General features: G+C 50.4%; 1 protein-coding gene and 1 long non-coding RNA gene across 17 annotated transcripts in view; one reads left to right on the plus strand and one right to left on the minus strand.

The window, feature by feature from the left end:
• The window catches only part of celf2 (cugbp, Elav-like family member 2), a 1,037,523-nt gene that overhangs the window by 339,842 nt on the left and 670,176 nt on the right, over positions 1 to 27,505 (plus strand). For 11 of the 16 annotated variants that reach the window (XM_072471044.1, XM_072471053.1, XM_072471049.1 and 8 more), the window contains exon 1: positions 23,607 to 23,781. The exons of 3 other annotated variants lie outside the window; for them this stretch is intronic. In XM_072471044.1, the coding sequence (XP_072327145.1) occupies positions 23,729 to 23,781 (53 nt within the window). In that variant the 5' untranslated portion in view covers positions 23,607 to 23,728. Of the gene's footprint in view, positions 1 to 23,216; positions 23,287 to 23,606; positions 23,782 to 27,505 lie in introns of those variants that run through there. 2 more of the 16 variants (XM_072471046.1, XM_072471052.1) reach the window with 2 other exon arrangements.
• Positions 1,436 to 27,505, minus strand: LOC140387848 (uncharacterized). The gene is made up of 3 exons (XR_011934019.1): positions 27,423 to 27,505; positions 11,280 to 11,410; positions 1,436 to 2,069 (listed from the first exon to the last, which is right to left on the minus strand). It is a non-coding gene; the product is annotated as an uncharacterized lncRNA (long non-coding RNA).

Consider the following 27,505-nt stretch of genomic DNA (forward strand, 5'->3'; position numbering starts at 1 on the left):
GTGGAGTAGCTCGAGTCGAACTCCCTATTGGTGGGGGGGGGGACAGCTGCTGGCTACCTCAGGAAAACCTAAGGAAAACCACCAGGAGTAGATGTGAGATAAGGGCCGGGATTCTCCCGGAATCAGCGGGGCGGCTCGTACCGGTGCCAAAGAGCGGCGTGAATCACTCCGGCGTCGGGCCGCCCGGAAGCTGCGGAATCCTCCGCACTTACGGGGGGCTAGGCCGGCGCTGGAGGGGTTAGCGCGTGCGCAGGAACGCCAGCTTGTTATGGCGCATGCACAGAACCGCTGGCGTGTTTCCTGCACATGTGCAGGGGGTTTCTGCTCCGCGCCGGCCACGACGGAGCCTTACAGAGGCCGCCGCGGAGGGAAAGAGTGCCCCCAAGGCACAGGCCCGCCCGCAGATCGGTGGGCCCCGATCGCGGGCCAGGCCACTGAGGGGACCCCCCGGTGCCGGATCCCCCCATGCCCCCCCCTCCCCGAGGACCCTGCTAACCGCCCTCCAAGCCAGGTCCCGCCAGTATGGACCATGTCCATTTCACGCCGGCGGGACTGGCCAGGAACGGGCGGCCGCTCGGCCCATCGGGGTCCGGAGAATTGCCGGGGGTGCCGCTGCCAACGGCCCCCGACCGGCACGGCGCGATCCTCGCCCCCGCCGAAAACCATCGCCGGAGAATTCGGCAGCCAGCGGCGGGGCGTGAATCACGCCGGCCCCCAGCGATTCTCCGACCCAGCGGGGGGGGGGGTCGGAGAATCCCGCCCAAGAAGTGTGACCACAGCAGAAGCCAGGCGGCAGAGCCATTGAAATTTGGCTTCAACAAAAGAAACACTTCCCTGTGATAGGTGACCTGCCGTTATCCAACGAGTAGATGGTCATTCCTGTCTCCCTTCTGCCAGACATTCTCTGAAAAGTTTACCACAGTCACCTGGACGTAACAAAATGCACTCAATCTGCAGTGTGGTGGTCGGGCAAATAAAGGGCCATTGAAGAAATTATCACAAACTGCCAGGCGTGTGTGCTGCACAAGTTGCACTGGAGGGAACCATTCATCCCCACATAGTTCCCTACCAGGTCATGGGAACAGTTGGGAATCAATTGGAAAGGGCACCCTACTCAAGCCCACACCTCCAACCTATCCCCGTAACCCAGTAACCCCACTTAACCTTTTTAGACACTAAGGGCAATTTAGCCTGGCCAACCCACCTAACCCGCACATCTTTGGACTGTGGGAGGAAACCGGAGCACCCGGAGGAAACCCACGCAGACACGGGGAAAACGTGCAGACTCCGCACAGACAGTGACCCAAGCCGGGCATCGAACCTGGAACCCTGGAGCTGTGAAGCAACTGTGCTAACCACTGTGCTACTTTGCTGCCCCAACCTCGGCACATGGAGAGGATGGGAAACAAAGATTTTTTAAAGTAAAATACACTTTCATCAATGGTTTTATTAAGTCAGAGCAAGGTTAGTGAGAGCGGAGGTTTTCCAGTTCATATAAGTGTTGCCAAGAATGAGCTGTGGAGTAGATTTGATTGATGGATTCCTTGTTATTTCACATATTGCATTTCAGACATGCCTATATGTGATCATCATGCCCCCTAAATACCCAGGGAACATGTGCTCATTGAGAGTGTAATACACAAACCTTTGCCCACAGCTTGAGTTTATTAAGATTCAGTTAAAAGCAGATTTGCAGCACTGCTTCCACTTTGCCTCAAATCTTTTCACACATTAGACTGTGCCTCCATCAGTAGAGTGCTCCTTCAGTACCGCAACTGAATCACAAGCCACAGCCCTGACCAACGATCCTGTCTCAGCAAAAACCAATGCAACCATTTGTCTTCATGCTGTTTGTGGTCTCTGGGTTGTCCATTACATGGCTGCCAGATTAACCTCCAGAACAATTTCCAGAACATTTTCTAACAAATTAGTTCTGGTAAGGTGCTATGTCAATACAAGTCAAGGTGTAAGAAGTGGTCTTTTAAGAGTTCCCAGTCAAGACGCTAAGAGGCTCTACATAACTCCACGTTCACCATAGTTCGGAGCTCCAGTTGATCAGAATGCTCCACCTGATGAAACAACAGAGGAGACAATGAGAGGAGGGAATAATTGCAAATTGGAAAAGTGCAGAAACATTTTTTTCAACAACCCCGTGGATAGCTTGTATTTCTGTTGCCCCTTTGACATGAAGAAATATCTGAGGGTGCTCCTCAAAAAATGACATTGAGCCAAAGGAGGAGCTAACAGATGAGGTTACAAAAAGGAAATTCTTAAAGAAAGAGAGAGAATTGGGAGGATTAGGAAGGTAATTCTTCAAACATCACTTAATGGATCACTTAAGGCATAGCCACCAATCATCGTCACTGAGAATGGTAATTAAAAACCTCCATCTCTCTCTAACGTAAGGAACATCTGTAAACTAAATTGACATACAAGGCCAGTGTTGAAGGAACACAGAGTTCTCAGAGGCCTGCAGGAGGTGGCAACAATAGGGTAACTCCTCTGCCCTTCTTTGAAATTGGATCTTTTTCATATCCACCTGGTAAAACAGTCAAGACCTCGGTTTAATGTCTCGTCTGGAAATTGGCACCTATCACAGTGTAGCTCTCCCTCAGTAGAGCACTGTAATGAGCCGAGGGTTTTGTGTTCAAGTCCCTGAAGTGGCATTTGAACCCACAACCTTCGCAGCCAGAGTGCAACCAACTGAGCCACGACCGACAACTTGATTGCTGACGGTTTAAAGAAACATTTTATTCTTCAGGGAAATTTTGCCTACAGAACAAACACACAAGACATTTGAAACCTGATGTAAAGCCTTTTGTACGTCAGCAGATAATGGCCCGAGAGAGTTAATTCGGGTAAAGTATAATTAAATGCAGATAAAACCCATTACTACTGGAAGTGTTTGTGAAGAATTGTAATGTTTACTTTATCAGTGGATAACAGCAATCTAAATTCTAGATGACGACGACTATTTTAAAACCCAGTTTCAGGATAAGTGTTCTGCCTGGTACGTTGCTCGGGACAAGAGGGATTCTGTGTTATCTTGCTTGCTGTGGTATGTGATAAAGTAATGTCCTCCCCCCTCACGATTTGAAGTATGCAATGGGGTTTCTGTTTTAAAAAAGTTAAAGTAACCAATTCTTTTCTTTCCAATTAAGGGGCAATTTAGCGTGGCCAATCCACCTACCCTGCACATCTTTGGGTTTGCGGGGGTGAGACCCACGCAGACACGGGGAGAATGTGCAAACTCCACGCGGACAGTGACCCAGAGCTGGGATCGGACCCGGGTCCTCGGCGCTGTGAGGCCACAGATGTAATGGGGTTCCTAATGCGGTGGAATTGGCCCCTTTGAAAATTCAGAGGAGACTTCATATAGCAGTCACAATGGAACTTGAATCACAAAATGATTGATGATCAGTGATCAGTGAGGGAGAATCTAGAATTCGGGGTCACCGGTTAAAAATGATGGGGATGCCCGTTTAAGACCGGGATGAGGAGAATTGTTTTCTCTGAGAGAGTCGTGAGTCTCTGGAACTCTCTTCCTCAAAAGACAATGGAAGCAGCATCTTTGAATATTTGTGCAGCAGAGGTGGATAGATTCTTTTCTTAAAATAAATTTAGAGTTTCCAATTCATTTTTTTCAATTAAGGGACAATTTAGCATAGCCAATCCACCTACCCTGCACACCCTATGGTCCGTAGGGGGGGCGAAACCCACGCAAACATGGGGAAAATGTGCAAACTCCACACGGACAGTGACCCAGAGCCGGGATCGAACCTGAGACCTCGCCGCCGTGAGGCAGCAATGCTAACCCACTGCGCCACCGTGCTGCCCCTGGGTGGATAGATTCTTGATGAGCAAGAAGGTGAAAGGTCATTGGGGGTAGGCGGGAGGTTACAATCAGATCAGCCATGGTCTGGCTGAACGGTGGAGCAGGCTCGAGGGGCCGAGTGGCCTTCTCCTGCTCCTAACTTGTATTGATGTATGTAGGCCTAGACTGGCCAGCAGTAGAAAAAGGGAATGCTTAGCCTACCAGGATAAATACAGAGAACATTTGGAAAAAGAACTGTCTCACTAGCTACCCCATATCTCATAAAATCCCATGACCCTCAGAAACATCGGAAGCAACTTATTACTTTGATCAGTTTGTATTATGTGTATGAATTCACATTCTCTCCTATTGCAAACAATTACTTATGTTGCTGATAGTGACATGGTTCTCCACTCCTTGTCTGGTGGGATTTTCCCAATCCCCATGGCATGTATTCCTGCGGCAGATGCGGTCAGCCAGTGAATCTTCCAGTCCCGTCCAAGTCGATGTGTTTTGTGTGGTTCGCCTGCCCTGCCGCCGGGGAACCCACCATAAGGGGTCAACTTCAGTAGAACCAGAAGATCCCACTGCCGGGAGGGGCTGGAAAATCCTGCCCCTTGCCCGGGAACAGTGCTGTGTTATATGTGGGTATATACTGAGAACCCATTTCCCCTAGTGAAGGGATTGAGAATATAGAGGGCCAAATCTTCCGGCCTCTGGATCGTCGGACTCTGGGCACATGACTGACATGTGAGTCGGGAAATTCAGGAAGTTCGGACGCTCAGCCCTGTTTGAGAATTTCCCAGGATCCTCTGCGAATATCTCCGACTGAGCTAGATTTACAGACCTGGACACTTCTGATGCACTTACCAGGCTAGGCCCAGGAAATATGAATGAGATTAAAACCTAGTGTAACTCCTGGGTAACTGCACAATTGGTCCCCAATCGCCGCTGTGATCACCTGACTGCACCCCCCAGCCCAAACCCCCTCTGGCCCCCTGACCCAACAGCCCTCTCAGCCCGATCCTCCTGACCTAATCCAACTACCCCACCAACCTTTTGTTTTTATAAATTTAGACGACCCAATTCATTTTTTCCCAATTTAGGGACAAGTTAGCGTGCCCAATCCACCTAGCCTGCACATCTTTGGGTTGTGGGGGCGAAACCCGCGCAAACACGGGGAGAATGTGCAAACTCCACACGGATAGTGACCCAGAGCCGGGATCGAACCTGGGACCTCGGCGCCATGAGGCAGCAGTGCTAACCACTGCGCCACCGTGCTGCCCCTACCCCACCAACATGACACTCCTGACCTGATCCAACTAGCCTTCTGAACACACCCCCCCCCCCCGGCCCCCCAACTACCCTCCCAACCTGGCCTGACAATCTCCCCTCCGAATACTCAACTACCCCTGACTTGACCAGCCTCTTGATCACCCAACTATCCCCCCCCCCAACATGACTACCCACTCACCCATCTAAACCTGCCGCCTACATCCATTTAAACTTGCCATATGGCAGCTAATGCTATAAAAAAGGCAAGTGACCTGTCTTCCCCCGACTCTACTGCGATCCGGTGGAGCTGCCTGTGGCCTACTGTGCCTGCACTGAGCGTTACTGCCAACGCCGGGCGAAGAAGACCTGGCCAGATATGCGCAGTAGCGTCCAGTTGGGGTAATTTACAGACTCAGCGGCAATCCGTGGATCACAACAGCCGCTCGGAAGGTCTGGGCCTATTCAAATTCTCAAAGCAGACCAAGGCCATGCACACAGGGTGTAGTTAGGAAGCAAGCTTTCACATGGAGGCTCCGAGAAATTTGGAATTCGCTCCCTCGAACGTTTGCGAATGCGAAAGGAACAATTGGAGCTTTCAGAAGTGAGAGATGGATTTGTTTGCTCTCCCTCGCTGTCTCTTGCTGGGGAACCATTGCACCAGCACTCACGCCTCGCAGTGAATGTCAGCATGCTATTGGGTGATATACAAAACACAACCTGACCTGAAGCAGCATCCGCCTGCGTATTTTCCAGCTAAAGCTACTCATTAGCAATCAGGACAGACATCCCAGGTAGATTTGTCATCTTTAGCCCCAGTACCCTGAAACTAATTGTAGCTATCAGACCACAAGATGTGGTCACCACCAGCAGGAATCATTTGTTGTGACTGTGGCTCATCTTTCTTTGCTGATTTTCGCATTTTTCTTCCTCTGTTGGCTGCAGACCACATGCTCGGGAACAGTGCAAGGCTGCAAGCATTGAAATCTTTAAGTTGCAACGAATGCTTAACTTAAAAGCGCCAGTGAGATTTGTTCCTGCAACAGAGCAAACTCCAGTGGCTGCAAAGCACTTTAGGATTCCCCGAGGTTATGAACACACGAACATATGTATTAGGAGCGGGAGAAGGCCGTTCAGCCCCTCGAGCCTGCCCCACCATTCAATAAGAGCTTGGCTGATCCAATTGTGGCCCCAACTCCACATTCCCTATCACCGATAACCTTTTGACCCCTCCTTTAGTCAAGATCTATCTATCTCTGTCTTAAAAATATTCAATGGTCCTGCCTCCCTGGGGAAAGGAGTTCAACAGGCTTGCGGCCTTCTGATAGAAAATAATTCTTCTCGTCCCATTCTTAAATGGGAGACCCCTTATTTTTAAACAGTGGCCCCCTAGTTCTAGCCTCTCCCACAAGTGGAAACATCGATCAGCATCCACCCCGTCAAGAACCCTCAGGACCTTATGGGCAGGATTCTCCAGCCGCCGGCGCTGAAATCGCGTTGGGCAATCGGCCGGAGAATCCCCGTTTCCGACGAAATTGGGGGCGGTGCCGCTTTTGGGATGCTCCGCCCACTCCAAAGCGGTGTACTCCAGGAGTACGCTGCACGCCGTATCGACGGCCTCAGGACGTTGCCGGAGGCCCACCCCCAATGTTCCGCCCCCGACCGGCTGAGTTCCCCACGGCGCCGGTCACGTGTGCTATCATTCGTCGGGAACTCGGCGTGACGGCTGCGGACTCAGTCGGGGGAGGGCCGACCCACGGGCAGGATGGACTTTGGCTGGGGCTGGGGACACTGTTGGTGGGGGGTGGTCCGGGACTCGCGGGCCGGCCAAAGGGGGGGGGGAGACACGCTTTTGCAGACTGGGTCCGCGCGCAGCCGGCACCATGTCCCACGGCGCGGCCGGTCCAGGCCGCCGCTGTGCGCATGTGCGGTGACGAACCCGGCAATTCTCCAGCCGTATCGGCAGCCAGGTGCTCTCCGCTGCCGAACTGCTAGCCCCCAGCAACACGGGGAATCGGTGGCCGTTTTGCACCGGATTTTCGGTCGTAAAAAGCCACCGCTCCCACACCGGCGTCAGGATATAGCCTGAAAGTTGGAGAATCCAGCCCGAAATGTTTAAATAAGGCCATGAAGGTATTGTATAAATGCAAAACTGACAGTCGTCCAGACTCAAAATGTTCGCTCTGTTCTCTCTCCACAGATGCTGTTAGACATGCTGAGATTTTCCAGCATTTTGTTCAAGACTTTCTTTAATTGCTTCAATACTCTGGCTTTAGATTCAGAAGGTTGTATAATTTTTGATTGCTCTCCAGTTACGGTACCGTGGTAGTGTTGCACTGTCAGAGGTGCCCCCTTTCAAAGGAGATAACTAAAAGTCAATGGGACTGCTCCTGTGGTTCAAGAAAATGTAGAAAATTTCATAGCACTATTGAGAATGAACAGAGGCTTTTCCCCGTGTGGTGATCATTCTCCCCTCCGCAACCAAGACCACCAAATTCACATTAACCGATTATTCGTTTGACTGGTCCTCATGGGATCTTGCCGGGCGCATGAAGTGGTGGCCACATTTGACCTCAAAACTATCATTGCAATCCGAAGTTGTTCATTGAATGTGAAACAGTTTAAGATGGGATTGGTGCTATGTGACCGCAAGTGTTAAAGGCTTTGAGGCTTGCGTTTGGACGGGAGGTCGGGGACACTCTTGGGGCATGCACCAGAAACCACAGACCTGAGGCTCGTCGCAAATTTGTCCGTGGGCCTCATCTCAATAATTATGGCAAGGAGTATAGATGCCTGTGGACCGTTTATCCATGAAACCGTCTAGAGTGTCTCCTCCCAGTTCTTTGCATCCATAATCTGACCTCGAACCCAGAATCAGTCAGTCATCTGTGATTTTAGGGCAGCACAGTAGCATGGTGGTTCGCACAATTGCTTCACAGCTCCAGGGTCCCAGGTTCGATTCCCCGCTGGGTCACTGTCTGTGCGGAGTCTGCACGTTCTCCCCGTGTCTGCGAGGGTTTCCTCCGGGTGCTCCGGTTTCTTCCCACAGTCCAAAGATGTGCAGGTTAGGTGGATTGGCCATGCTAAATTGCCCTTTGTGTCCAAAATTGCCCTTCATGCTGGGTGGGGTTACTGGGTTATGGGGATAGGGTGGAGGTGTGGACTTTGGTAGGGTGCTCTTTCCAAGAGCCGGTGCAGACTCGATGGGTCGAATGGCCTCCTTCTGCACTGTAAATTCTATGTAATTATCATCCCTTTACTGAGTAATCCCAACACCAAGAAAGCAGCTTATGTCCGTCGATAAAATGAAATGAACAAACCCAGGAGGAGGAACCGAGATAGTTCTCATCACTGGATGCAAAGTCGAAGAAAAGAGAAATGATTCACACATCAAGCATTTTAGAACTATTCATCACTCTTCAGAACTCCTCAACGTGAACATGTTCCACGTCATTACTAACACTTGTCATCAGAATCTCCATGTAGTACATCAATGCAGCCGTGATAATGTACTATTCATTATTCTGCAGTGTGCTTTATGTCTTATTCATTCTTCCTTCTCTGAGATCTAATCAAAACTTAAAATAAACATGCAAGGAATTAACCCTGTCACAACTAAGGAGAGATTCCTGTGCTTTAAGCCTTAAACAACAACTTCCATTCATATAAAGATCTGGATTCTCCGTTTCAGCGACTAAGTGCCAGCACCAGCGGACCATTTGTGGCCTTTTACGACCAAAACGTCCGCAGCCGTCACGCCGGGTTCCCGCACGGCTGAGAACACGCGTGTCCCGTGCCGCCGGGAACTTGGCCCATCGTGGGTGGAGCATCGTTTTTGGGCAGGCCAATGGCACGCCAGCACCGTTGCAACGGGGCGCGTCACAATGATGCCAGTTTGGAGGGGGCGGAGCATGAATGACCGGCGCCAAATCGGCGCCGGCCCCGATTTCGGCATCGGAGCCCTTTCGCCGCCCAACGCCGAACACAATTTGGGTGTCGGGCAACGGGGAATCCCGTCCAATGTCTCCAGCACAACAAGGTATCCCTGGATGTTTCACAGGATCTTTGTCAAATAAATCTTGACGTCGAGTCACACAATGAGATGTTAGGGCAGATGACATTTTTCAACAAGATAAGACTTCTCAATCGAAGATTTGCTTAACCAAGAGCCAGTGTAGGTCAATAAGCACATGGTGATTGGGGAACAGAACTTCATGGAAGTTCGGACATTAGCAGTTATGATTAACAGTGTTTTGGATTGCCTCAAGTTTAGGAAACACAGCAAATGGGAGGTCAGCCAGGATTACTTTGGAATAATTAGGCGCGATCCTCCTGAACCGCCAATAAGTGCTCCCGCCAACGGGAAGACCAGAATGATTCCCGGTGGCACTCGGAGCAACACCGACATGCCATGTTATGGCACTTGGGAAAAATAATGCATGGCACTCCGGGGTTCTCTCTACAACTGAGAGGGACGGAACCTAATCTCACTGACATGTGCCGCACCTTTAAGATCGGGGGCGCTCCGATCTCAAATAGCTGCTGCAGCACATCCCCACACCCCATCACGAATCTCAGGCAGGGAGCCCCAACAATAAAGCTAATCGCTGTCAAGGATGTCTCTTCCCCCCCCCCCCCCCACCATCAGAATCCCCATTCAGCCCCTCCAGGCCCCGCATTCAGCACCCCCTCCCTCATTCACCCCCTTACCCCCACCAACCCCACCCTTCCGTCCACCCCCTCAGCTTTGAACTGCATTATTTACATTCAGTTTCACATTCCTTTGCCTGCTGAAAGCTTCTTAATGAAAATGCAGCTGATGAAAGTGCCCCTGTACTTTGTAGGATGCTCTGAAAGACAAAGAGGCAGACTCATAAAAAAGCTGCGGTTACGAAAACACCTGCTCCCCGAATTAATGGACCCTTGCAGAGCTTTAGAAATAAACAATTTGATTCTCCCTTTTGAAATTGCTTCGACCTACTTTGAATTAAATTTGCAGCAAAAGGTGCTGCACAATTAACAAACTCAATTTACCACCCAGCCCCCAAAAAATCCTGAATATATTTAAAAAAAATAAACTTAGAGAGTACCCATTTTTTTTTTTTTCAATTAAGGGGCAATTTAGCGTGGCCAATCCACCTAACCTACATATCTTTGGGTTGTGGGGGTGAAACCCACACAGACACGGGGAGAATGTGCAAACTCCACATGGACAGTGACCCAGGGCCAGGATTCGAACCCGGGTCCTCAGCGCCGCAGTCCCAATGCTAACCACTGCGCCACCGTGCTGCCCTGGAATATTTTCATCTTGCTTTTGATGTGAGTCTTTGGTGCAAACGCTGTTCTCTCCGGGGACTGTCCGCATTATTCTCCCGTCCGGCTTGAGGGGCAAATCTGGCCCCCTTTTCGGCTCCAACTCCATTTTTCTGTCCCACATCCTGCTCCCCTACCCCCTCGCCCAAAACCGAAGGCTAAAAGGTGATTGGGTTTACAGCAGACTCTGCTAGCTGGTCACATTTGGTCAAAGCACCCTGCTGTGGAGACAAGCGGAAGGTCAGCCAGGACCCTGGTTCCAGTCACGATCCAATGAGTTCTGCTCGAAGGAGTGACTCAGGTGGGACCAGAACAACTGGCATTCATAGTAAGCTGGAGAACCATATCCCGGAACCAACAACTTATATTTATACAGTGCCTTTAATATAATAAAAACATTCCATGGTACTCTAAAGGAGCATTAAATAAAAAATGTCCGACACCGTAAGGAAATATCAGGTCGGATCATCAAAATCTTGGTGAATGAGGTAGGTTTTAAGGAATGTTTTTACGTAGGAAATTGAGGCTGGAAGGCATTGGGAGTGTTCTGCAGAGTTCAGAGCCCAGGTAGCTGCTGATGGAGTGGTTAAAATCAACGATGTTCAAGAGGCCAGAATTCGAGGTGTGCAGATACCACACAGAGTTGTGGGGCTGGAGGAGATCACGGGGATAGGGAGGGGCAAGGCGATGGAAGGATTCAAAAACAAGGATGAGAATTGTTAAACCTCAACTGGAATTAGCACGTCAGGGGAAGAGCAGAAAGAGGGGGTGCGGAGTGAGGGAAGAGGAAGGGGAAGGTGAGGGGGAGGAGAGGGGGGGGGGCTGCAAAAGGGATTAACTCCCCATCAGGGATGAGTGGCAGAGAACTTCATCAGTCAACCTGAATTCCTTTGCTTGTGAAGCAGACGTGTGATTTAACCTTCAAAGGTATTTTGCCCATCCTGACGTTCCTCCACATTGGTTTCCTCTCGGAGTCTCTTATCCGTTGAGAATATTCTTTCATCTGAGAGTCTGAAATACAAATATTTCCACGAGCATCATCGATATTGTCAAGAGTTCGGCTTGTATGGAGCATAAATGCCAGCACAGGTCCATTGGACCCGCTGACATGCTACAAATTCTACATGCGTTGCTTATTGCAAATACAGGCTCCCTGTACACTACAGGTAATGAAAAGAGAGAGGACTTGCATTTAAAGATCACCTGACCACATCCACCAGGAATGTCCCAAAGCACTTCAGATACAAGGAATTTATTTTGAAGTGCACTCATTGTCATCAGTATTCATGGCAGCCATTTTGCACACAGCCGAGAGACCTGCCTTGAGGCAGTAAACAAATGACGAATTAATCTCGCCTTTAAGGACCAAGCATTCCTGCCACTGAAGGTAGTGAAACTCGTCCTGAGCTGTGTTCCTTCCTACGGAGCAGAAATACCAGGAAAAGCCACTGGCGATAGCGCCTGCCGTCTTTGGTTCAGTCACAGAATCAGCGTGTCCCCACAGGCCAGTGCTGTGGGTAAAAGGAGCTACACAGGCAGCATCACGAGATCATGGGGTGCACTTTGCAGGAGGCGCCGATCGGTGTAAACCTGGCAATTGCACACCATTGCTCGTAGCACCACTTACCATCCCACTGGGGCTGTTCTTTAATATGATCTCCTCGAGCCAGCTTTCCCATTCTCCCCACCCACCCCGCACACCAGTTCAGGGTGGAGTTTCCTGCCGTCCATGAGCGGTCTGGCCGGGAACCGGTAAATCTTGCAGCAGTTGAATCTGAATAACAGGTATTTCTCTGTCTTCAACTCATGACTTGTGGTAGTCACCGATTGTTGTATTATATTGTATATATGGGTATTACGGTAAGGCCCCTGTACTACAGGTACAGGGGTAGATCCCTGCCTGCTGGCTCCGCCCAGTAGGCGGATTATAAATGCGTGTGCTCTCCGAACAGCAGCCATTTTGTAAGCTGCTGTTTCGGTGATAATGACTGGGTAATCTGGTTTCTGTGATGTTGATTGAAGAGTAAGTATTGGCCCAAGAAAGCAAGGAGAACTCCTCTACTCGTCTTTGAGGAGGGTTGCAGCAGGATCCTGGCGGATCAAATCTGGGGGCAAAATATCAGAGACGCTTCGCCAAGAAGTGTTTGGCGGGCGGGCGGGTTGCAGATGAGACCCAAGGGGACGGTGGGGGTTTGAGGCTAGTGAGCCGGGAGCAGGAGCTTCAGGGGAAAGGTGTGTGTGGCATCAACAGGATCGAGGAGATACAAATGAGTTGTTCAGATAAAAAAAATGCCCATCACAATATATTATCAATAAAATTTTACACTTACAGTCTGCCTCCTCGATCCTGTCGATGAACCGCACGCTGTCCCCTCAGAGGGCTGAGTGCTGCATTGCTGCCTCACGGTGCTGAGGTCCCAGGTTTGATCCCGGCTCTGGGTCACTGTCCGTATGGAGTTTGCACATTACATAGATACATAGAAGATAGGAGCAGGAGGAGGCCTTTTGGCCCTTCGAGCGTGCTCCGCCATTCATCACGATCATGGCTGATCATCCAACTCAATAGCCTAATTCTGCTTTCTCCCCATAGCCTTTGTTCCCATTCTCCCCAAGTGCTATATCCAGCCGCCTCTTGAATATATTCAAATATGCATTCTCCCCGTGTCCGTGTGGGTCTCGCCCCCACAACCCAAAGATGTGGAAGATTGGTGCATTGACCAGGCTAAATTGACCCTTAATTGGAAAAAAAAATAATTGATACTCTAAATTTAAAAAATGGCTGAGTGCTGCTCCATGTTGCTCCCGAACACAAACACATACTCACACACCCATACACCCCTGCCCAGCTCCCCTCCCCAGAGAGACAGACCCAGAACTCCTTCTCCCCAATCCTCCTCTTGGGCTGCTGCACCCCCCCCCCCCCCTTTAGCCCCCCCAGAATCCCCCGACACTAAGCCTTGCCTGACCCCCTCTACTTTGGACCGCCCGTATCTCCCTCCCCTTCGAGACTTTTTATTTCCACCTGAGAGGGCCATGGTTGAATGTTTTTACTCAAAAGGCAGGGATGTCACACAGTCCAGCATTCCCTTAGTACAGCAATACAAAATGTCAATGGAGCCACAGTCCCAGAGGACTACTCTCTCCTTTGAGAGCTGAATGGCGATGATTTAACCTGGTGGTCACCACACCTCAGGCGAGGGGCAAAGTTTGAGAAGTTGACTTCATAAATAACCTCAACTGGTAATCGGAATTGAACCCACGCTGTTGCTATTACTCCGCATCATGAACCAGCTGTCCAAGTTCAATTACAGTGCCTGCTTTGTGTCTGAGGTTACCATTCATTGGCCTTTTTTCCATTTGTGTTAAGTAGTGCTTCTTGACATCACCCCTGAACATCTTAGCTCTAATCTTAAAGTAATGCCACCTTTCTTTGGCATTGCACACATAGAGAGGCGTTTAGCACCAGTTTAGCCCTGCTTCTGGCTGGTTCATGTGGCTATTGGGTCTATTGTCTTACGTTGCGCTTGCAGACTCTGATCTATTATAAGTCGATCATTTCATAAGATGTAGGAGCAGAATTAGGCCATTCGGCCCATCGAGTCTGCTCCGCCATTCTATCATGGCTGATATGTTCCTCATCTGTTATCGACAGTGCTATAGGCCAAGAGCTGGATTGCAAAATCAGCCAGAGCATCTCCTCCCTACAACACATGACCGAGGAGCAGGAGTCGGCAATTTACCCTCCCAAGCCTAAACACCTTCAATGTGATCATGGCTGAGACTCCAGTGGATACAGGCCGAACCGGTGCAACTTTTCCTCATAGGATAACACTCGCATCCCAGGAGTAGGTTGAGTAAACCTACTCTGAGCTGCTTCTAATGCAATTATGTCCTTAAATAAACAGACCAAAACTTGGGCAATGTGGTGGTCACACTAAATTGCCCCTTAACTGGGGGGAAAAAAATCAACCAATCACTTATCTGTTTTCCTATGATGGCATACTATGAATTCTCTCAGAACGAGGCTACTCCACTCTGGAGCACACGTTTCACTGGACAGGTTATTTTTCCTATGTGCTCCTGACTGCCTCAGGGTCCTCCTTCCACCGACCCGATGTCTGTCTGCATGCAGGCAAGAGCAACTCTGTCACCTTGAATGGGTGCTGTGAAAGATAAAATGAGCAAGAGAAAACAGGAGAGGTCTCACAGCCAAACTGGCTGAGCGAGAGAGAGAGAGAGAGAGACAGAGAAGGAAGAATATATTTTAAAAAAATAAATCTAGAGTACCCAATTCATTTTTTCCAATTAAGGGGCAATTTAGCGTGGCCAATCCACCTAGCCTGCACATTTTCTTTTTGGGTTGTGGGGATGAGACCCACGCAAACACGGGGAGAATGTGCAAACTCCACACGGACAGTGACCCAGAGCCAGGATCGAACCTGGGACCTCGGCGCCGTGAGGCAGCAATGCCTATCACTGTGCCACCGTGCTGCCCACGAAGGAAGAATATATCAATGTCACTGTGGCCTCTCCTCTGGTCTGTGTAGCTTGCTGTTTTACTAGCCATCGCTATGCAAGGGAAGACTCTCAGATATGCAGCTCACGAGTAAAAATCCCACACCTGGGATTTGTCCACGGTTGACATCTTTGACAACCAACTTCAGCTCAGCCGTTGTCAGGTCAAGTCACAAACACTGAGATGTGATCTGTCATCCATTTCTGTCTGACTAGTGTTCTGTGACATGCTATAGAATGTTTCTCTTTGTTAAAGACCCTCTATAAACGTTGCCATTGTTACATGCTGCCGCACACGCTATTTGCTCCAGTATCTAGAATCCCTTCACTTTAGCAATGTTCTGTTGGAAACTGATGAGTATGACCATGTCACCATAGCATTTTTTCCTCCACGAAGAACAGGGTTCAGGATTTTTGCAGCTATTTTCTTTGCTCTTTGACGGGCTTAGCAACCCTTTTATCAGAATCTCAATCCAAGGATCAACCCACCTGTGAGCACAGAATTTTAAATGTTAGCTTTCCCCTCGGAACTGAGTGGCCTCGGCCTAGTTTGGGGCAGAATTGGTCCATGACTGAATAATGGAAGAAATCATTCTGTGAATGATGCCTGGTGACTCTTCTAGTTAGCTATGGGTGCCAACCCTCCAGGATTGACCTGGAGCATCCAGGGGTTAAGCAGTGGTGCTCTGTGGCTTAGTTGGCAGCACGCTTACCATTGCGATATAAGGTTCCAGGTTCAAGTCCCATTCTAGGGCCTGAGCACAAAACTCAAAGCTGACACTCCAGCGCAGTACTGAGGGAGCGCTGCACTGTCAGACGTGCTGTCCATTGGGTGAAATGGATGGACAGGCCTCCATCTGCCTAGTTGGGTGGGTGTAAAAGGTCCCATGGCACTATTCTGAAGAAGGGCAGGGATATTATCCCTGGGTGTCTTGGCCAATACTTTTCCCTCAGTGAACATCACAGAAAATAGGGGCGCAATTGTCCCAAAAGAGAACAAAGACCCTTTAGCACATTTAGCCACTTGTTTTCCGTGGCCGCACGTAGCCCATTTTATACGTGGGGAGCTCCACTCGCTGGAACTCCCCATTATAGCGAAAGAAAATGGCATCCCGATCTCCAAGGCTACTGAAACAATCCCGGCCTCCCCCCCCCAGCCCAAACGTGCTATGTTTTCATTTTGTTTTGTTTTCAGTGTAGGAGCTGAAGCCAGACAGAGCAGCTGTACTGTTGATCTCTCTGCCATGAAAATAATATCTATTGTGAGAGTACCTTTAAGATCTGGATGTTTATTACTGTAGTGATGTCAGAGAATGTCAGGGTGGAGCTGGGCTGCCTGTCAGCTTTTTACTTTCGTTTTAGGCTGTTTGCTGCAGGGTGTGTTTTAATTTCGTTTTCAGTGGGAGCTGAAGCCAGACAGAGCAGCTGGTCTCTCTGCCATGAAAAGACTATCTCTTGATCATTTGGTGAATTCAGAATTATAAATGTTCTCAGTAATGAATAATGTGCTTCTGTTGAAAGGTGTTTCTTCTGTCTTCTGGATGTTGTTTGGGAAGTTATTAAGGATTACTTAGTGTTGTATTCTTTAGGGGTTTTATTTGAATTGATGGTTGCTAAGATGTTCACTGTATGTTTCAAAAAGGTTAACTTGAGTTCATAGAATAAACATTGTTTTGCTTTAAAAATTACTTTTCCATTTCTGCTGTACCACACCCGTAGAGTGGGCCGTGTGCTCCCCATACCACAATCTAGTAAAAGTTGTGGGTCAGGTGAACTCCATGATACACTTTGGGGTTCTCTAAACCCTGGCCCATAACAAATTGGGGGCTCGAGGGGGATAAAAGTCTAGCTATTGGATTGGCTTAGTGAACTTAAAGACAGTGAGGGGTGAGCATATTGTGGTTGCTTTTCAGGTGTGGTATTCTAGTTTAAATGGGGAGGGTGTTGTGGACAATGGCTCTTTCAGAGGCTCCGAGGTTTTTGGGCGCGGAGCCGTCACACGCAGTACCTTACGGACAGAGACTAAAAGCAGACTGTTAAATTTGGCAAAAACATTGCAGTTAACATTACCTGACAAAATGCGAAAAGGTGAGGTAATTATGGCGGTGGCTAAGCATTTAAAGTTGCCTGAGATACAGTTTGACTCATTGGAAAAAACAAAAATTCAGTTACAAATTAAACAAATGGAACATGAGAAAGAATTAATGCAGCTTGAATACGAAAGAGATGGAGAGGAAAAAGAAAGGGAAAGGGAGATACAGATCAGGGAAAAAGATAAAGAGAGAGAGTTTGAACTTCAGAAAAAGGCCATGAAACATGACAGTCAGTTAAAATTGGCAGGCGTAAAGGAAAATGTACAGTTGGATGATAGTGATGAGGATAGTGAGAAAGAGCATCAAAGTCGAAGGCTTGGTGGGAATCTATTTAAATATGTCCAAGCTTTGCCAAGGTTTGACGAGAAGGAGGTAGAAGCCTTTTTCAGTTCATTTGAGAAGGTGGCTAAGCAAATGAAATGGCCACAGGTCATGTGGGTATTACTGATTCAAACAAAGCTGATAGGCCGGGTTAGTGATGTGTTTGCATCACTACCGGAGGAGGTATCTGGGACATATGAGGAGGTGAAAAAATCCATCTTAGGTGCAGATGAACTAGTGCCTGAAGCCTACAGACAAAGGTTTAGAAATTTAAAGAAAGAATTTGGTCAAACATACATGGCGTTTGAAAGGCTCAAACAGAATAATTTTGATAGGTGGCTAAGGGTTTTGAAAATAGACCAAATGTATGAAGCTCTCAGAGAAATTATACTTTTGGAGAGGTTTAGAAATTCAATTCCTGATGTAGTGAGAACTCATGTGGAAGAGCAGAGGGTTAAAACTGCGAGGTTAGCAGCAGAAATGGCAGATGATTATGAATTAGTTCATAAATCAAAGCTTGGTTTCCAACATCAGTTTCAGCCTGTGAGGGATAGAAACTGGGGACATGAGAAATACTCAAGTGGTAAAGGTAAAGGTGATCTGATGGGAGATAATAAGGAGAGTGTACCTCAGATTAAAAAGAAATCCAGGAGGGTGGAAGAGACATGGAAAGTTTCAAATGTTTTCACTGTAATAAAATAGGCCATGTAAGGTCACAGTGTTGGTGGTTGAAGAAAAGCACTGGGAAGGCTGATGTGGTAAAACAGGATAAGACAGTGGGGTTTGTTAAAGTGGTAAAGGAAAGCCCGAGTGAAGCGAAGGAGTTGCAAAAGATTGTACAGCCTGATCAAGAGGTGATTGATAAGAAGGTGCCAGATGTCTTTGAAGAATTTACTTGTGTGGGTAAAGTTTACTCATGTGTATCGGGAGGAGCAGGTAAAAAAGTCACAATTTTAAGAGATACAGGAGCTAGTCAATCTTTAATGGTAAGAGATGAAGAGTTATGTAGTTTGGGAAGAATGTTGCCAGAAAAGGTGGTAATATGTGGAATTCAGGGTGAGAGGAGTAGTGTTCAATTATATAAGGTAAGGTTGCAAAGTCCAGTGAAGAGTGGTGAAGTGGTAGTTGGAGTACAGTTTATCTTGGGTAATGATATAGCTGGATTGCAGGTGGGAGTGATGCCTACTGTGGTTGATAAGCCAGTGAAAAATCAGACAACTGAAGTGTTGAAGGACGAGTATCCTGGGATTTCTCCGGATTGTGTAGTAACAAGGTCGCAAAGTCACGGGCTAAGACAAGAGGAGAAATCAAAGAGTGAAGATGATGTTGAAGTGCAATTATCAGAAACGATTTTTGATCAGATGATTGAAAAAGAACACGAACAGGTGGAGGATGAGGCGGATATTTTTAGTTCAGGAAGATTGGCGGAGTTACAACAGAAAGATATAGAAATAAACCGGATGAATCAGAAAGCATACACAGAAGACGAATCTGAGTGTATACCAGAGTGTTATTACCATAAAAGTGATGGCTTGATGAGATAATGGAGACCTTTACATATGCAGGCTGATGAAAGGGGGGCAGAAGTTCATCAAGTAGTATTGCCGGTAGGGTATAGAAAGGAGGTGTTGCGAGTTGCACATGAGGTACCAATGGGAGGTCATTTGGGGATAAGGAAAACTCAAGCTAAAATCCAAAAACATTTTTATTGGCCTAGACTACATAAAGATGTAGTTAAATTTTGTCAATCATGTCACACATGTCAAGTGATTGGGAAACCTCAAGCAGCGATAAAACCAGCACCTTAATACCCATTCCAGCATTTGAGGAACCTTTTATAAGGGTCCTAATTGATTGCGTAGGACCGCTTCCTAAAACAAAAAGTGGGAATCAATATCTTTTGACGATAATGGATGTGGCTACTAGGTTTCCAGAGGCCATTCCAGTACGTAATATTACAGCTAAAAAGATTGTGGAGGAATTACTTAAATTCTTTACGGGATATGGACTACCCACAGAAATGCAATCGGATCAAGGATCGAATTTTACCTCGAGGTTATTCAAAGATGTTATGGACAGCTTAGGAATAAAACAATTTATATCAACTGCGTACCATCCAGAATCGCAAGGAGCATTAGAAAGGTGGTATCAGACATTAAAGACAATGTTGAGGGCTTATTGTCACGATTATCCAGAGGATTGGGATAAAGGAATTCCATTCGGACTGTTTGCAATTACGCATGCACCTAATGAGTCAACCAAATTCAGTCCTTTTGAACTCAGTTTTGGTCATGAGGTAAGGGGACCACTTAAATTGATTAAGGAAAAATTGGTGAGCGAGAAATCGGAAATTACATTATTGGATTACGTGGCAAATTTTAGGGAACGATTAAATAGAGCAGGTGAATTGGCCAGACATCATTTAAAAACTGCACAAAATGTGATGAAACGGGTAGCGGACAAGAAATCCAAAGTTCGTAGTTTTGCCTGTGGAGATAAAGTTTTAGTGTTGTTACTTGTTACCAGTGGCAGGTGAACCTTTAAAAGCTAGATTTTGTGGACTTTATCAGATTGAAAAGAAATTAAGTGAGGTGAATTATGTGGTAAAAACACCAGATAGAAGGAAGACTCACCGAGTGTGTCATGTGAATATGCTTAAAAGGTACTTTGAAAGGGAAGGAGAGAAAAAGGAGGAGGTTTTAATGATTCTAACTCAAAGTGACGAACCAAATCCAGATGACTGTGAATTTGACATACCTCAAATTAAATTGAAAAATGAGGATGTTCTTAAAAATTGGGATAAATTGTTGAGTTACCTTCCAGAGGAAAAACGAACTGACCTGAAAGAGTTATTGATATCACATGGGCAAGTTTGTGGAGATAAATTGGGAAGTACTAAAATGGCTATACATGATGTCAATGTGGGAAATGCTGTTCCAATCAAACAACATCCGTACAGACTTAACCCTTTAAAATTGGCACAGGTTAACAAAGAGATTGAGAGTATACTTAAAAATTGCATAATTTAAGTGGGTTGCAGCCAATGGAGCTCACCCATAGTGATGGTACCTAAACCAGACAGTACCCAACGGTTGTGTGTGGACTATAGAAAGGTTAATGCAGTTACAAGAACGGACTCTTATCCTATCCCACGTTTGGAGGATTGCATTGAGAAAGTGGGACAATCAGCTTTTATTTCAAAACTGGATTTACTTAAAGGTTACTGGCAGGTACCTTTATCCGAAAGGGCGAAGGAGATTTCAGCTTTTGTGACTCCAGATAGTATATACCAATTCAAAGTTATGCCATTTGGCATGAAAAACGCCCCCGCCACATTTCAACGGTTAAATAACAAAGTTGTTTCAGGATTACCCAATTGTGCAATATACATCGACGACCTGGTAATTATCAGTCAGACATGGAAAGAACATTTAAAACATCTGATGGAGTTATTCGATCGACTTCAGGAGGCGGGTTCGGTGATAAACCTAGCCAAAAGTGAATGTGGAAAAGCCCAAGTCACTTACCTTGGCCATACAATTGGACAGGGTCGAATGGTCACACGGGATGTGAAACCAACAGTTATTGAGGAGTTTCCGATACCCTCAAGACGAAGGGAAATAATGCGATTTCTTGGAATGAGTGGATTTGATCGAACATTTGTGCAAAGGTTTTGTAGAGTGATTGCTCCACTGATGGACTTGCTGAAGAAATGTCGAAAATGTAAATGGACAGCGAAGTTTCAACAGGCATTTGACTGCCTGAAAGCTGTGATAACTAATACTCCTGTGTTGGAGAATTACAAGGGACTCTGTGATCAGTTTGAACTAAAGTATCTGACTTTAAAGAAAAATGCCGAAGCATAGTGAAATGGACGGATCGTACAGTGACCTTCTTGTTCAAATAGACTGTCAATCGAGAAGGATTTCAGTTGGAGAAAGAAGAACGGGGAAAAAAAATGGACTATATTATTATACCTGTTTGGGTGTGTTGCTTTTTGAAACAAAAAAGTATATTTACTGTGTGCATTTCTTAATGGATAGTGAAAAGGTGAAAAATGAAACCATCTTGAAGTTGATGGGTTTTTTTTTCTTGGGGAGAGGTGTCATGTGAGAGTACCTTTAAGAAATGGGTGTTTATAAATGGGTGTGTAATTAAATATCTATAGTGAGAGTACCTTTAAGAAATGGATGTTTATTACTGTAGTGATGTCAGAGAATGTCAGGGTGGAGCTGGGCTGTCTGTCAGCTTTTTACTTTCGTTTTAGGCTGTTTGCTGCAGGGTGTGTTTTAATTTCGTTTTCAGTGGGAGCTGAAGCCAGACAGAGCAGCTGGTCTCTCTGCCTTGAAAAGACTATCTCTTGATCATTTGGTGAATTCAGAATTATAAATGTTCTCAGTAATGAATAGAAACCTAATGTGCTTCTGTTGAAAGGTGTTTCTTCTGTCTTCTGGATGTTGTTTGGGAAGTTATTAAGGATTACTTAGTGTTGTATTCTTTAGGGGTTTTATTTGAATTGATGGTTGCTAAGATGTTCACTGTATGTTTCAAAAAGGTTAACTTGAGTTCATAGAATAAACATTGTTTTGCTTTAAAAATTACTTTTCCATTTCTGCTGTGCCACACCTGTAGAGTGGGCCGTGTGCTCCCCATACCACAATGTAGTAAAAGTTGTGGGTCAGGTGAATGCCATGATACACTTTGGGGTTCTCTAAACCCTGACCCGTAACAATGGCGAGCCGAGTAGATCCTGGGAGTGGGGTATGCCGGCCTTTAACAACCGCACTACGCTGCGGCGAACTGCTTTTTGGGCGCAGCATGGCTGTTGGATCACGCCAAGTTACCCTGTCATTTTCACATTTGTGGAGATTGTTGTTTCCAAACTGGCTGCTGTTATAATGGTGACTACATTTCAAGAGTATTTCATTGACAGTCAGGGTCTTTGAGATGTCTGCTGGTGATGAAAAGCGCAATATAAATGCATTGTGATTTTCTTGGACAGTGATGCGAACAGCGCCTTGGCTGAAGAAAGATTGCTGCTTTCTTAGCCTCCTTAAACACTTATGTTTATTGGTTATAAAGGTATCCCAAGCTTGGGGTTGTGGGGGTGAAACGCAGGAGTGGGGAGGCTCAGTGACGGGGAGGGATTAGAGACTCAAGGCATGCAATGAAATGTCGACACAGTAATGTATCTAACCAAAAGTGGGCAACCAGGTGGCCCCAGCCATTTGGTGGTGATGAATTGGGCCTTCCCGTGACTCATTCGACCACCTCCTTGTGCTAACCCGTGCTATTCTCCAAAGGCGAATTCAGCCAGGAATGATTGTGTTGTTTCTGGTTCTCCGCTTGGTGTCGAATGAGCTATTTGGCCCACTGCCCACAATCCAAATGTGGCCTGTGCTTTGCCAGTGAGAAAGTTTTCTTGGCTGGGAACTTTTAAATATCCTTCTTGTCACAAGTAGGCAGACATTAACACTGCAATGAAGATACTTTTGAGGCAGCAACAGGAAACAAAAGGGGCTTTTCGACCGGGTGGTTTCGTCCCTTCTCAATGGAGATGGGGGCAGGGGGTTTGCGGGGGGCGGGGGGGTGAGCTGAGAGGGTAGGAGGATAAGGATTGTGGGGGTGGGGGTGTTATCAGTCATGCACGCAGGCTCCTTCTCAGATGTGAGAGGAGAATACAGAGTTTCAGTGAGTGTGGCACATTCCCCCTCTGCTGTGATGTGCCTGTGGGCTGAATATTTATCCCACTTTTTATCACCGTTCGCCCTAAGCCAGCAGCTGCTTTGAACCCAGGCGAGGAAAGGACAAAAAGAAACCACTTGAGTTCCCCACAGGCTGGAAGCTTTTTTTCTCTCCCCCCCCCCCCCCCGGATCTCTGACTGCATCTCCTCCCAACACAAGTCAAAGCACCACAGACATGAGCCACTGTGCAGGTGACTGGAGTCCTGTGCTCGGGTAAGGATTTACAACAGCAACTTCCCCGGGGGTGGGGTGAAGTTCTTGTCTCTATCCGTGCACAGCTTTTGTGTGTTTCCCTCTTCAGGCTTTAAAACAAAAAATGTGCAGGGCAGGAGTCACGGATCTGGATTTGATATCACCAGAAAAGAAAGATTAATAAAGAGAGAATTAAAGTCAGGCTCCGCTGAGCAGAGTGCCTGCCTGCTGAACAGGATTGGATTTGATCTTTGGGAAGGGGGAGGGTGCAGGGAGAGGCAGGGAAGTGGCAGGATTGGTCTGGGGGAGGACTGTCTGGGATGGATGTGACAAGTACTGTTCAGCCGGGGGGAGTGAGCCTGGCTCTTTGCTGGAAAGGCTTCCGGCAGCAGCACAGCAACCAGAGCCTGCCTCTCTCCCTCTCCGTTCTGGACATTTTATTGCTCCGTCTGGCTAGTTTACAATGGTTTCTGTGATCAACGAGCTGGATTCCCTGGACAGCTGGAAAGTTGGAAGGTAAGCTGCCGACTTTGCTCACTGCAGCCGCTGCTCAGAGTGCACAATCTTTCCGCTCCCCCCAATGTTCCCAAAACTTCACATCCTTTCTGTTCAACCAGAAGCTGCTACAGCTTAAATCCTCCTCCTCTCTCTACCCCCCTCTCTCTAACCCCCCTCTCTACGCCCCCTCTCTCTACGCCCCCTCTCTCTCTACCCCCCTCTCTCTCTACCCCCCTCTCTCTCTCTCTACCCACCCCCTCTCTCTACCCCCCCCTCTCTCTCTACCCCCCCCCCTCTCTCTCTACCCCCCTCTCTCTCTCTCTTCCCCCCCCCCTCTCTCTCTTCCCCCCCCTCTCTCTCTCTTCCCCCCCTCTCTCTTCCCCCCCTCACTCTCTTCCCCCCCCTCTCTCTCTCCCCCCCCCTCTCTCTCTCCCCCCCTCTCTCTTCTCTCTACCCCCCCGCTCAACCCCCCCTCTCTCTACCCCCCTCTCTCTCTACCCCCCCTCTCTCTCTACCCCCCTCTCTCTCTACCCCCCTCTCTCTTCTCTCTACCCCCGCTCAAACCCCCCTCTAACTCTACCCCCCGCTCACTCTACCCCCTCTCTCTCACTCTACCCACTCTCTCACTCCACCCCCCCTCTCTCTCTCTACCCCCTCTCTCTCTCTACCCCCCTCTCTCTCTCTACCCCCCTCTCTCTCTCTCTACCCCCCCTCTCTCTCTCTCTACCCCCCCCTCTCTCTCTCTACCCCCCCTCTCTCTCTCTACCCCCCTCTCTCTCTCTACCCCCCCCTCTCTCTCTACCCCCCCCTCTCTCTCTACCCCCCCTCTCTCTCTCTCTACCCCCCCCTCTCTCTCTACCCCCCCCTCTCTCTCTACCCCCCCCTCTCTCTCTACCCCCCCTCTCTCTCTACCCCCCTCTCTCTCTACCCCCCCTCTCTCTCTCTACCCCCCCTCTCTCGCTACCCCCCTCTCTCTCTCTACCACCGTCGTCTCTCTACCACCGTCGTCTCTCTACTCCCCGTCTCTACCCCCCCCCCCCCCCGGACTCTACCCCCCCCCCCCGGACTCTACCCCCCGCGGATTCTCCCCCCCCCCCCGGACTCTACCCCCCCCCCCCCGGACTCTTACCCCCCCCCCCCCGACTCTTACCCCCCCCCCCCGGACTCTTACCCCCCCCGGACTCTACCCCCCCCCCCGGACTCTACCCCCCCCCCGGACTCTACCCCCCCCCCGGACTCTACCGCCCCCCCCGGACTCTACCGCCCCCCCCCCCCGGACTCTACCCCCCCCCCCCCGGACTCTACCCCCCCCCCCCCCGGACTCTACCCCCCCCCCCCCCCGGACTCTACCCCCCCCCCCCCCGGACTCTACCCCCCCCCCCCCGGACTCTACCCCCCCCCCCCGGACTCTACCCCCCCCCCCCCCGGACTCTACCCACCCCCCCCCCCCGGACTCTACCCCCCCCCCGGACTCTACCCCCCCCGGACTCGACTCTACCCCCCCCCCGGACTCGACTCTACCCCCCCCCCACCGGACTCTACCCCCCCCCCACCGGACTCTACCCCCCCCCCGGACTCTACCCCCCCCCCCGGACTCTACCCCCCCCCCGGACTCTACCCCCCCCCCCGGACTTTACCCCCCCCCCCGGACTCTACCCCCCCCCCGCGTGTCTCTCCCCCCCCGCGTGTCTCTCTACCCCCCCCGTCTCTCTACCCCCCCGTCTCTCTACCCCCCCGTCTCTCTCTACCCCCCTCTCTCTCTACCCCCCCTCTCTCTCCCCCCCCCCCTCTCTCTACCCCCCCCCCTCTCTTCTCTACCCCCCCGCCCCTCTCTCTCTACCCCCCCTCTCTCTTCACTCTACCCCCCCCGCCCCGTCTCTCTACCCCCCCGCCCCGTCTCTCTACCCCCCCGCCCCGTCTCTCTACCCCCCCCGCCCCGTCTCTCTACCCCCCCGCCCCGTCTCTCCTACCCCCCGCCCCGTCTCTCCTACCCCCCCGCCCCGTCTCTCCTACCCCCCGCCCCGTCTCTCTACCCCCCCCCGCCCCGTCTCTCTACCCCCCCCCCGCCCCGTCTCTCTGCCCCCCCCGCCCCGTCTCTCTACCCCCCCCGCCCCGTCTCTCTACCCCCCCCGCCCCGTCTCTCTACCCCCCCGCCCCGTCTCTCTACCCCCCCCCGCCCCGTCTCTCTACCCCCCCGCCCCGTCTCTCTACCCCCCCCGCCCCGTCTCTCTACCCCCCCCCGCCCCGTCTCTCTACCCCCCCCGCCCCGTCTCTCTACCCCCCCCCGCCCCGTCTCTCTACCCCCCCCCGCCCCGTCTCTCTACCCCCCCCGCCCCGTCTCTCTACCCCCCCGCCCGTCTCTCTACCCCCCCCGCCCCGTCTCTCTACCCCCCCCGCCCCGTCTCTCTACCCCCCCCCCGCCCCGTCTCTCTACCCCCCCCGCCCCGTCTCTCTACCCCCCCCCCCCCGCCCCGTCTCTCTACCCCCCCCCCCGCCCCGTCTCTCTACCCCCCCCCCCCGCCCCGTCTCTCTACCCCCCCCGCCCCCGTCTCTCTACCCCCCCCGCCCCGTCTCTCTACCCCCCCCCCGCCCCGTCTCTCTACCCCCCCGCCCCGTCTCTCTACCCCCCCCCGCCCCGTCTCTCTACCCCCCGCCCCGTCTCTCTACCCCCCCCTCCCGTTGCCTCTCGACCCCCCCTCCCGTTGCCTCTCTACCCCCCCCTCCCGTTGCCTCTCTACCCCCCCCCCTCCCGTTGCCTCTCTACCCCCCCCCCCTCCCGTTGCCTCTCTACCCCCCCCCTCCCGTTGCCTCTCTACCCCCCCCCCTCCCGTTGCCTCTCTACCCCCCCCCCCCCTCCCCGTTGCCTCTCTACCCCCCCTCCCGTTGCCTCTCTACCCCCCCCCTCCCGTTGCCTCTCTACCCCCCCCCGTTGCCTCTCTACCCCCCCCCCGTTGCCTCTCTACCCCCCCCCTCCCGTTGCCTCTCTACCCCCCCCTTCCGTTGCCTCTCTACCCCCCCCCTTCCGTTGCCTCTCTACCCCCCTCCCGTTGCCTCTCTACCCCCCCCTCCCGTTGCCTCTCTACCCCCCCCTCCCGTTGCCTCTCTACCCCCCCCTCCCGTTGCCTCTCTACCCCCCCCTCCCGTTGCCTCTCTACCCCCCCCCCTCCCGTTGCCTCTCTACCCCCCCCCTCCCGTTGCCTCTCTACCCCCCCCCTCCCGTTGCCTCTCTACCCCCCCCCTCCCCGTTGCCTCTCTACCCCCCCCCTCCCGTTGCCTCTCTACCCCCCCCCTCCCGTTGCCTCTCTACCCCCCCCTCCCGTTGCTCTCTACCCCCCCCTCCCGTTGCCTCTCTACCCCCCCCCTCCCGTTGCCTCTCTACCCCCCCCTCCCGTTGCCTCTCTACCCCCCCCCCTCCCGTTGCCTCTCTACCCCCCCCCTCCCGTTGCCTCTCTACCCCCCCCCTCCCGTTGCCTCTCTACCCCCCCCCTCCCGTTGCCTCTCTACCCCCCTCCCATTGCCTCTCTAACCCCCCCCTCTCTCTCTCTCTACTTGGTTCAGACTTGGAGATAGGTTTAACACATTTATTGAACAGTTAACAATTCTCCTACTTGAGTTCGACTCTCCTGCTGATCTTGCAATAGTAACTCAGTCTAACTAACCAGTCTGCTCTAAGCCATGCAGTGGGTGTGATGCTTCCCGATCTGCTCCTGTCTCTCTGGGTGTCGCCTGTGGAAAAGAGAAA

Source organism: Scyliorhinus torazame, chromosome 13 (assembly GCF_047496885.1).
Source record: "Scyliorhinus torazame isolate Kashiwa2021f chromosome 13, sScyTor2.1, whole genome shotgun sequence".
Lineage (NCBI taxonomy): Eukaryota > Metazoa > Chordata > Chondrichthyes > Carcharhiniformes > Scyliorhinidae > Scyliorhinus > Scyliorhinus torazame.